We start from the raw sequence: 11,637 nt of genomic DNA, 5'->3' as shown, positions 1-11,637 counted from the left end.
TTTAGGTTGGGTATGAGTTATCCACTGTAAGATGAGCCAAGTGATGTGATCTTATATTTAAAAAACAATAAGATTGTCCTATTTTATGGGGACAATTCTTCACTGGAGTTTTATTTTCACACATTCTGTAGTGCAGAAAATGCAGAATAAAATAAACCTAAAAATGTTAGATTTCAGCCAAAAATGTATAAATTTTATTATTTTACTTCACATAGCATTTGTTTTTAGCATATGTTCCCATACACACATGCATACAGTAACTTACTGCTGCATTTTCTTTAGTCACTTCCCTGTTAAACTCAGTTAAGCGCCCTCTGATGGCAACAAATACGAACTTCAACAAATTCAGGGTTGCAAAGTCAGAAAACTGTCTTTTTTTTAAATTTATTTTTGAAAGCTCTCAGGTAGGGTTGCCACTGGGATGAAAACTATGTACACTTTTCTTTCTTTTGGGACAGCAAAAAAACATAACTAAAAACATATTTGAGCAGAAAGTTGCTTCAGGTGATTTCAACTTCTGTTCATCTTGAGAGAAGTCAAATGTTTTAATATTTAAATATATTTTTCCACAGTGCTGAATTCTAAATTATACAGTAGAACTATTTATGAAAAATGAAAACATTTTTATACATTTTTTAGATTTAAAGGATAACAGAGCTGTTTGAGCATGCCTGAGGAGCTTCTCTTACAAACCTGTTAGCATGGCTGAAATCTCTTTAGCAAATCAGTGAAGATCTGATTAGTGCCTTGCTTTGATAATTCTGTATCTGTAAACTCAGTCGCAATGCTGCAGTTTTCTAAGCCTATCAGGATTAACATCTACAAGGTTAGGAATAACACATGGGTGCTGCCTTTAGTAGCAGTGTAACTTTAATATAGGGGAGTCAAACAATGCATAAATTTTTTTTCTTTTTCCATTTGCTGAATATGTTTTGTCGCTTGGCAATCATGAAAGTCTGCCCTTTCTGGCCGATTCATATGAGAAGAAGGAATTTAAATGCAGCTAAAATTGAAATCTTCCTCTACTTGATGGCGATAACAATACATCACGCTTGGTGTGCTTGTAAAACATGTTTTGTTCTTTACATTCTTTATTCATCCCGGTTTCCACTGTTCTTAAATTTTCCCAGCGCAACAAATTTACAGAAAAATAAAATTCTCTCATAAAGGAAAACAAAACCAGTGCAGAATAACAGTGGTCACCAGTAAGTCCATGATAACTACATTCAGAGATCTTTCCTACACGCAGTGAGAGAAAAGCACAAAAAAAAAAGAAAAAAGAAAAAAAAAAAAAAAGAAAAGGAACTGATATGTGATGAAGAGTCGAACAAAAACTCACCAAAAGATGACCAAGTGCATTTCCGGCTTTAAAAATAAAAAAAACAAACCCTGACTTTTCTTAGTGTTGTGATTTTTTCCTTAAAAGTGAGTTATACAAAAAATGAAAATCCACATATTTAGTGCTTTGGTTGACCAATATGAGTGACATTAAAATAAAGTTTATGGATAACAAAAAGAAAAAAAAAAAAAAAAAAAAAAAAAAAGCAGCAGTGGACCCCAACGAGGACCTGCCCAGAGGGCGGGGGTGGGAGGGAGAGGAAAAAAAAATTTACATCAACTGTATACAACATAATTTATAAATACATTTTAGATATAAATTAGAAAAATAAAAACAAAAATCTACTGTAGTTCAATCATCAACTGCTACTTATTATATGCCTGTTTGATTATTAACCCCCTTTATATTTAACCAAAAATAAAAAGGCACAGCAATAATTAATAAGAGCAATATTTCCCCCTGCAACATTTCTAAGAGTCATAACACTAAATCCCCCACTGCAAACATTAAAATATAAATTAAAATGTATTATTTTTTTTAACCACTGAATAAAACTCCCGCACAAACAGCATCTATACTAGCATCACATGTTACAACTTATTAAATAAATTAAGGCTTTAAAAAGGGAGAGAGCGCCCCGATTTTGTTTTATTTTCCTCTTCTTCCTGCTTTCCATTCCTCTTATGAGATTTATGCAGCATATGTCACACTTTAAAAATGGATGCATTTCTGGAAAACATGCCAGGAAAAGGAGAATGATACTGGAGTAGCTGTCCCAGCTCTGACAAAAATCCACCTACCAGCACCTCTGAAACCCACTGGGTTACAGTTCAGGTCCAGATATGTAGTTATTACTTTAACGGGTTAGAAAAACATTCAAAGTGCAGATTCTCAGCCTTAATTTGAGAGTATTTAAAATAGTATTGGAGGTGGTGTTCAGGAATTACAGATCTTTACTCTGTAACATCGATGACGTCAGGTGTGGATGTTTAATGATGGCGTTAGTCACATTTGTGCACCTGAAAATAGGGCTGCAGTGCATATAAAAAAAAAAAAGTCTGGCTAATGTCAACTAAAGCTAAAATGGGGCACTTTAAACTTAGAAAAAAATAAAATAAGTTTTATAACTTTTCATTTTATTGAATTTTCTTTTCACCAGTTACAAAACAAGCATCTGTTGCTAGGTTAGGATCTAACAAAGCCTTAGACTCGAGTTCTTTTTTCCAACTGAGTGGCATCCCAAATATGACAAGAACCTACATCAATCAGCCACAACATTAACACCATCTGGTGAACATGTGTCAAAGTAACGTCCAAACAGAAAAGCATAGTATCAACACCTGACTGGTTTTAATTTTTTGTCCCTGGTTACCTGGTTTTGTACCTGGTTAGTGCATTTACCACCACCCTCAATTCAATTAATGGTATCCCACCATGTAAGCTCTATTGACAGATACCTCGCAGCTATTCTCTTTGTGTGTGGATGCCTATCAGTACTCTGAGGTGCATTCCTGCTTGTGGCCAAAACCGGTGCAAATACAGCAAAGTAGCCTGTGCTGTACGTGAACACAACAGGACATGACACAGACCATTTACTGCGTGCATCTTAAAGTGTGTGTGTGTGTAGAGAGAGAGCGCACTGTGTGAATGTAGGTTGTAGTGTAACAGTGCTTTATAAATAAAGTTGTGTGTCTAGCAAGAACCTCCCTCAGGTAACCAGGGTGCAGTGTGTTAATCCTGAGCCTCAGTGGTGCTGACAGGCAGGTTTTAAGTTTGGACAGAGCTGTTTTTAGAGTTTAAGCTCAGCTAACCGAATGATGGCCAGCTTCCTATGTAGCTTTCTGTTTGTCATCCTCCGACTCGTGGTAAGAAATCAAAGAATGACATTTCCTAAAGTGTTGAATTGTTCCTTTAGGTTGCGACTGTGGTTTTGTTGTTCGCTTTTAAAATAAACAGTCTGTTAATGTGACCAAACAAACATACTTCCTATGTTTCAAATGTGATGCCACTGAAAACCCCTGCGTCTACTCATTATGTACAAGCGTGTCAGCGGGCCTCGAGTGCTACACGTAGACCAGGTCTCGTCCCTGTAACGCCGAGGAGCTGGCGGCCTCCTGTGCGGCGCCCTCCGAGTCAGCCTCGTCCTCGTAGCCCTCGTACTCGATGGGCTTGGGGCAGCTGTACGGATGGCCGTTGTCGTCAAAGAAGCGCCGGAAGGTAAACTCGTAGAAGGCGTGCTCGGGGTGCTTTCCGTTACGGAACCAACAGTTTAGCGTGTCGTTATGGCTGTCCTCGTCATCGCCGTCGCTGCTCCACATTTTATCCGGGTCCACGGGATCGAAGTTGGAGGTGTCCGTGGAGTGGGCGATGGTGGGGATGTATGGTGCCACCTGCTGTCTGAGGTCGCTGGAGAAATCGATGCTTTTGAAGAAAGGATGGGCTTTGATTTCATCCGCGCCGTTCTTACCGAGGCGGTCCTCAGGGCCGCGGCACAGTTTAACGATGAGATCCGATGCCTCTGCGCTGAGCTTGGCCTGCGGGGGAATGTGCAGCGTGCTCTTCCAGTTTATCACCTAGTTCCAAAATTGAAAAACAACATGAAGCAAACAATGACCTGTGTGGATGCTTAGCATTTCACTGCAACTGCCTCGCATACCTTTAGCTGCGTCTCCAGGGGTGTGGTTGCTAAGAAAGGAGGCTGTCCAACGACCATTTCATACAAGATCACTCCTACACTCCACCAATCACAGAGCTGGGTGTATCCTGAAGAAGATTAAAGGAAATTTCACAACAGTTTGGGGAGGATTCAGATCTGAAATACAGCTTTTATTTCTATACACACACAGGTTAACAGGATTTTTTTTTTTTGAGAGACACTTATTCTACTCAATGTGTAATAAATGGGGGTGGGGGAGCCAAAATACTGTTTATTTCTATCCTGTAAAGCAACTTTTCTTTTTGTAACTCAATTAACTCTTTTAGACTGATGGCTATTCAAAGGCAGCACACCCTTTTTTTTAGCTCTGTGGTTTAATCACTGATCAGCTGTTTAAATAATAATCTGCAGACTAAAACAAGTTAAACTTTACAGAATGAATCATAATTCATTCTGTAAACTTGTGTATAAATACACATAGCATCAAAGTGTGCGGTAGGCCTTCTTATTGTCACAGGCAGAATGATAAAATATACATTTGTTCTCACCTGTCGTGCAAGTATTCATTTCCAACAACTCTGTTACAGTGAGAGCTAATACACAAACAGCGCATGAATTCATGAGAGAGAAAAGATGACCAGAGAGCTCGACAAAGAGACGGGAGAGGCACTAAAAAACACTATGCAGCCGTTACACGTAAACTCACGATGAGACTCCACTTTGCTCAAACAGCAGCTGGAAGTGGCCATTGTTACCCCTCGGCCTCCTGGCAGATGCACCCATGGTGTGAATTTCAAAAATCCTACATCGGCTTGTTCTCAAGTTATTGAATTCAGTTTCAGAAAACTTCTGACCTCTAACCCTGTGGTCTGGGTCACTGTGATTTGAAGTCAGCTGAGATTATTAGTAGAAATGCTTGTGGTATCAATTTCAAAATCCTAGGAAACTTCCTTCTGGAGTCATCGAATTCACAAACCTGGGTGACAACAATACCCTATATGTCATCACTAATAGAGTTATATGTAGCCAACAATAATAGAAGCCTTCAAAAAAAAAAAAAAAAAAAAAAATTTAATCAAAAATGTTGCCTGGATGCTGCACCCTACCTGTTCGAAGCAGCACTTCTGGTGCGATATAGTTGGGTGTCCCCACGAGTGAATGGGCCAGACAACGCTGGTGCTGCCGGGCCTTTCTCCTTTCCAGAGGCTTCAGGCGGTCTGTACAGCGGCAGTTGGCTGGATCCTCCCATTCCTTACTGAAGTCCATGCTGTCCTGCCTCACGTGGTCCCCTGAAGAGAGGGCATGTGAACACAGTGATTTTTCTACTTTCTATATGTCAGCAGGTCAGATTGTTTTAGGCTCTGAACAGAACAAAGATTTTGATGACAATCATTAAAAGAAAGCTGAAAGATGCTATTCAGAATTTTCTGGTTTTCCCCTTTCTTTTAAATGACAGTCTGAGAGCTTAGTTTAAGACACGGGTGGGGGAACTCCCTGCAGGTTTTAGATCTCACCCTGGGTCAACACAGCTGAATCAAATGATTAGCTCATTACCAGGCCTCTGGAGAACTTCAAGACATGTTGAGGAGGTAAGTTAGCCATTTAAATCAGCTGTGTTCAAGGACACATCTAAAACCTGCAGGACACCAGCACTTGAAGCCTGGATTTCCCCACCCCTGGTTTAACAGGGTTACTTGTACATATGTACTTGGTTAATGTTTTGTCTGTTTTGTTTCAAATGCCTTGGTATTTCTTTGTGAAGCACTTTGTGATGTTTGTCTTGAAACGTGTTATACAAGTAAAAAGTTACTTAAATACATTGGGGCATTATATGAAATGACCGTGATGTTTAATATGACTATATCACTGTAGCAGTATGTATGTGGCATGACATTTAAAAGTCTAACATGTCTACTATAAGCATGTAAAATTAAAATAAACTCTCACCGCTCTGGTAATACTTCGAGTCGTGGGTCCAGCGGAAACCAGTGCAAAGACCGAAGTCTGTCAGCTTTATGTGACCGTCTCTGTCTATGAGGATGTTGTCAGGCTTGATGTCTCGGTGGATGAAGCCCATCTTGTGGACGCTCTCCACAGCGCAGGTGAGCTCTGCGATGTAAAACTGAGCCAGCTCTTCTTTAAAGATACCGAGTCTGATGAGAAGGCTCATCATGTCCCCTCCGGGGATGTACTCCATAACGAAGTACAGGTTGTCCTTATCTTGGAAAGAGTAGTAGAGACGCACTACCCACTCATTGTCGGCCTCCGCCAGAATGTCCCTCTCAGCCTTGACGTGAGCCACCTGGTTTCTCAGGAGCACGTCCTTCTTGCGGAGAGTCTTCATGGCGTACAGCGCTCCCGTGTCCTCTTTTCTGGCCAAGCAGACCTCGCCGAAGGCGCCGATGCCGAGGGTCTTGATCCGTTTGAACATGCACTTGTCCATCTTAGCTCGTTTTAACCGAATGTAGTTAGATTCCTTTTGACAGAGCATCATACGCATCTGCTCCTGGGCCTCTGAAGACAAACCCACCTGAACACATGGCAAAGGGAATAGTTATATACAATGAATGAATATAAAATAAATAAACTACGAAAAACTGTAAGTATCAAGGGAAAGGGGACAAAAGAAAATGAAGGAAACCAGTGCAACATATCAAAATGCAACTGTGATGATTACCAGAGTTAATCATTTTATTCCAAAGCAGAAATTCACAAGCAGTAAAGTGAAGGCTATGGGATAGCATGCATTTTATTCAGCTATAGGAGGCCATCATGCTTTCATCAGAAGACACATTCAAAACACAAACACCAGATTCCCAATAATGTCACATGCCAGCAGAGATACCTTTACCTTTTAGATCAGCTGTTAGTGACAGCCAGGAGGGAAAAAAAGAAGAAGAAAGAACAGCTGAGAAAAAAACAGAACTGCATGAAAAAGATCAGAGACAAAGTCACAGGAGGACAAGAAGAAATAAAAGGTAGGAAAACAGTAAAAAGATGGAAGAATTGAGCAGCAACTGTTGTGAAAATGCTTCCACTGATGTTCTCACCCTTTGCATCTCATTTTCCAGTTGCTTCCTTCTGTGAATCCGCTGCTGGTGGTTCTTCAGGATGTTCTCTATGTGTTGCTCCATGAAGAACTTGAAGGCCTGTGGGGAATACAAATTGACTCTTCCCGACTCCCCTCTCCGCTCTTCGTCTTTCTTGTTGCGTCGGACCGGAACAGGCGATGTTGTGATTTGCTTCCTGTCCTCCTCTCTTGCTGCTCCACCCTCTGGGCTTTCTGATGGTTTTTCCCTCGAGCCGTCCCCCCGGCTGCTGCTCTCCTCATCAGCAGGATCCTCTCTGCCTGCACTGAGCCTATTGGCCCCTGTGTCATACCCTGGTGGGCTGGGTGCAGCCTGCTGTTGGAGGAGGTGCTTAGGGTAAGGGGGAGGAGGTCCGTGATAGTCAGGTGCTTCAGATACGACCTGCGGGACTGTACCTGCGGGTTCTAGGTAGGCAGGCGCAGCAGGAGGTGGTGCAACGTGCGGTTTCCATGGAGGATGTGGTGGAGCGACAGCAGTGTGCAGTTCGGCTTTCTGAACGCGGGTGCTTTTCACCGGCAGAAGAATGGGAGTCGGTATGATGGCAGTGACTGTGGTGGCAGAGGGCTGTGAGCTGGTCGGGTGAGTAGATCGGCTGTTCAGCTGGTGGCTGTTGAAAGAATTGGAGCGGACTGGCATGTTATGTTGCCATGACGGAGAGCGGTCCTGGTTGCTGCCGTTGCCGGAGGAAGGTTGGGGCTGGCTGGACCAGGACTGAGGAAGACCAGGAAAGTACAACTCAAGGTTGTGGCTTTTCCGGTTGGGAACCATCATGGACTGAGGGATATTCCCTCCATTGTGGTAAGAAGGCGAGGATGCAGGTCCTCCTGTCTGCTGGTCAGTGGGACTGTGCCGGCTACTCTGGTTGACCGGGTACGGAGGAGGGGGATGTCTGCTGCCCCCTGTCATGTAGTCTGGCTGAGAGGAGCCACTCTGAGTCCAGCTAGGGGGAAAGGTGAACTTATTACCCCCAGAGCTTGGCATTATGATGGGCTGGTGGCCCATGGGCACTGGGCTGATCCCACGTTGATTCTGAGGTGCTGCGCTGTACCCATCAGGCCACGGCCCCTGGGGTACTGGAGAAATGCGTGGCACAAGGTAATCCATGTTTCCAGAGTACCGCTTTGTTGATGGGTTGCTGTCCCAGGATGACGCACAAGGCATGCCACCGCGGTTTGGTGGAGGTGTGACCCTCTGGTTGTTTGTAGGGTGGCCCTGTGGGAAGGCAGGAGGCGGTCCAGGGCTGTCAGATCGGTACATCATTCCTTCCTTAGAGCCCTTCCAGCTCGACCTCCTCAGGACAGCCGGCTGGATGTGAGAAGACTCTACAGACAGACACACACTAAAGTTAAAGTCAAGCTGAAGGAAGAAAAAAGAAAGGATGACTGAAAACACGAAATTACTTTCAGAATCTCACAGCCTAAATAATTCAAAACAAAAAGGCCATCTAACACTAAACTTTCATAAGAGCAACTGTGTAAAACTCATCTTCTCAGTTGAAAAGGCAAAATTTTAATGCACACATATACTACCGGTAATATCTATACTGCTTCTGTGTTGTCAGACATGCCATCAGTCCTTTTTTTGATCATACCGTCAGGAAAAGCCACTTCTCTCAGCCCATTTGAGGCATCTGAACCTTGCCTCAGTCACCTAACCAGATACTTTAACAATTTCAACAAATTATTCTGCTGCCTCAGATTCTCTTAGAGTGGATGGTTGACTTCCAAGTGGCTCTTTACCTTGCTTAACTGCGTGCTGCCTTTCTCCCTCAATGAACTCTTATGTCCCTTTTCAATTGATGGGTCACACCTTCAAAATGCCCTCAATTTCACAACTGTGTGAATGAACCTGGGAATCCTTTTGACACAAGTTTTATAAAGGATTTGTATTAAACATTTGTCAGTGACTCACACGCAATCCTTTACTCCAGGGCATGGTGGATAAAGACTTGTAACTTGCATAAAGGAGAACTTTTAGGGTTTGCTTTTTGTAATAACTAGGCAATACAGACGCCCTATAAACTGCTTAGGATACTAAACAAAGACAATATTTTCATCCTTAAAATGTGTCACAACCACCACTCAGAATAAAAACCAAAAACCTTCCAGTCAACTTTTTCCATTCAGTGATGCAGTGACTCATGCTGTGTGTCAACAGCACAGTTATTTCTTAAAGCAAATGTCCCAAATCCCTCAAACAATACTGAGGCTGGATGGATGATAAAACAGGAGAAGCAACAGTTAATCCCAGAGGACTGACATACCTGGGGGTTTGAGGCCTGCAGAGCTGGTGTTGGAAACAACCTTACCCATGTAGTCTGTAGCCGGCCCTACACCGTGACTGATGCTTGGCTTAAGAGGGAAAAGGAAATTGAACACAAAATTTTTTAGAACTGAGCAATTAAAGAGGAATAAGACACAAATTGGCCTACAGTGACATCTTTAATTCACTGTTTTGTTCTGTCCAACAGTTGAATAGCAATCTATAAACAAACACAGAAAATCCTCCTGTACTGATACTACAGAGACAAGAACAAAGGCAAAAAAAAACATAAGAGCAAAGACTTGTGTTGACTGATGATGAGGTGGAACTAAAACCACAGACTGGGAGTAGCTGGAAAGAGAACATGGTGACATATTAGATCTGCATGTAGAGCATTTCCAGAGTAAGTTGTAGAAATGGAATGACTACCATGGAAAAAAAAAAAAAAAAAAAAGTTCTTCATTTCTAACTTGTGCCAACTGGCATCATTTTCAGGCGCCTGTCCTTAACTTTGAGTAATCCTACTAACACATAAAAACAACAAGCAGACAAACAGAACCAGTCACACAACCTGTTTAACTGCAGGGCTTATTAATTATGGCAAAAATCATAATCACAGGTGCTTTAGTTAATACTGACATCACAAATAGTAGTTTTATGTCAGTTATCTTATTTTAATGGCCTGTGAAAGCCAAAATTGTAGCTTAAGTTAACAAATTTACATTAACTATGACATACTTTGACTAAAGCACTACATACCAAATTCATACCTGGATTGCACGCACTTACTCAAAACAAGTAAATGCCAACTGAGAAACAAATTCTTTACTCTGAACTGTACAAGCTTGTAATTCAACTTTGCATGCCTCTCATTTTCTAAATAATTCCACTCAAAACAATCTGTTCCCAGCGATTACCCTCAATTACAGAGACATGCACAGAACGCCATACCTCCACATACATTCAAAACAACCCCTAACGATATCTAAAAACATTCCTCACCTCCTCGAGCCCTGCAAAACGGGGTTCTCGCTGCAAGCCTGAAGTGTTGGGCTCATTTTTAAAAGGCATGAGGGCCTCGCGGATCTCCTGTAAAGTTTTGTGGTGAGGGTTTTTGGGGTTGTTGCTGCGCCCCAGTTGCCTTGAATCCTCTTGGAGCATCTTCCCTTGTGCACCAGTGTCCACTTTAGGTGGGTCTGACGGTTTCGACAGGTTGCGCAGGCTGTTCCGTATTTCCTGCAGCATCTGTTGGCTGTTGCCACTGTAGTTCGTGACGGGAAACGTTTTGGGTCTCCTCTGCCGGTATCCTTCGGGTTTCTCCCCTCTTTTCATGTACGAGCATGTAGGATGACGATGAAGAGGGATGAAGAGGATTTCACCAGTCCAGAGTTGAAGTGATAGCACAGGATCTTTGATGTCTGAGCTCACATCTGCATGCTGCAGCTGGAAAAATATAGAGTGGATGTTATCCTTGAGAATGTGAGTGTAGTACTTTACAGATAAACATAAAATATGGGAATTAGTAGTAGCCAATAGCTAAAACAGAACTGGATCTCGTTGCTTTTTTTTTTTATTTTTTATTTACAAGCTCAACTATGGTGTATAAAACTTAAACCTTCAGACGAAACCGTTTTCCATTATAAATCAATAACTCACCCACTTGCTAGCGCTGTTAGCACTGTTCGCTAACAGAGTGCTGCTCTAACGCGAACGATCCTGCGTCAGGTACTAGCATAAAATGCCAAATACATCCGACAAATTCGCCATTAAAATCACAACTACCAAACGATCCGTAAGCTTCAGCCATCGTAAGTTTTCTCTGCGTTAAATCCAGCGGCTCAGCAGTGCCTCCGCGGCCTGTGTGCTAAAGGCATCCATTTGCTTCTAGGCTAATTCAACAACAGGATGCGAACTAGCCTGTTAGCTCGAAGCACAACTAACAACGGTTAGACAACTTACCAGAACCCTCAGCTGCCGTTTTTCCGCCACAATTTCCTTCTTTAAATGGGTAAAGACTATTGCTTGACGTTCCTCGGTGACAAGGACGCAGTTTTAACTCAAAACGTCTTTGTTGTGTCGTGCTGGCTAGTCGTGTAGGATTCCTGGGATGTCTGAATGACAAGTACAACAGCTCCAAGCTATAAATAAAGCTAACGAAGAATACTTCCGTTTTCCAAAATAAAGTTCCGTTAATGTAAAAGAGCTTTTTTTTTTTCTTCAATTGAGTTTAATTTCCCAGTGTATGGAAGCTCGTTCAAACCACTGAAGAAAAAAGCCTGCAAGTCAAAATT

The 11,637-nt window shown here is 42.2% G+C and overlaps 1 protein-coding gene across 1 annotated transcript; it reads right to left on the bottom strand.

The window, feature by feature from the left end:
- Positions 1-1,058: 1,058 nt before the first annotated feature.
- Positions 1,059-11,552, bottom strand: lats1 (large tumor suppressor kinase 1). Its single transcript, XM_084952265.1, has 8 exons — positions 11,306-11,552; positions 10,349-10,789; positions 9,348-9,435; positions 7,046-8,406; positions 5,943-6,525; positions 5,102-5,284; positions 3,996-4,102; positions 1,059-3,912 (listed from the first exon to the last, which is right to left on the bottom strand). The coding sequence occupies exons 2-8, from the start codon at positions 10,676-10,678 to the stop codon at positions 3,403-3,405; spliced, it is 3,162 nt and encodes a 1,053-aa protein (XP_084808391.1). The 5' UTR covers positions 10,679-10,789; positions 11,306-11,552; the 3' UTR covers positions 1,059-3,402.
- Between the last annotated feature and the right edge of the window lie 85 nt (positions 11,553-11,637).

This window comes from Perissodus microlepis, chromosome 15 (genome assembly GCF_051167445.1).
Source record: "Perissodus microlepis isolate ML-2025 ecotype Zambia chromosome 15, ASM5116744v1, whole genome shotgun sequence".
NCBI classification, from domain to species: Eukaryota; Metazoa; Chordata; class Actinopteri; order Cichliformes; family Cichlidae; genus Perissodus; species Perissodus microlepis.
Note: the sequence above shows the minus strand (reverse complement) of the source record. Positions and strands in the feature narration are given on the sequence as shown.

What these genes read in the sequence shown, in the direction of transcription:
- lats1 (XM_084952265.1), bottom strand. Translation starts at nt 10,678, where the DNA reads ATGAAAAGAGGGGAGAAACCCGAAGGATACCGGCAGAGGAGACCCAAA. An exon ending in TGGAAAATGAGATGCAAAGG is followed by an intron (nt 6,526 to 7,045) that starts GTGAGAACATCA and finishes CCATGTGTTCAG; the next exon opens with GTGGGTTTGTCTTCAGAGGC. An exon ending in CTCGAAGTATTACCAGAGCG is followed by an intron (nt 5,285 to 5,942) that starts GTGAGAGTTTAT and finishes CCCTCTCTTCAG; the next exon opens with GGGACCACGTGAGGCAGGAC.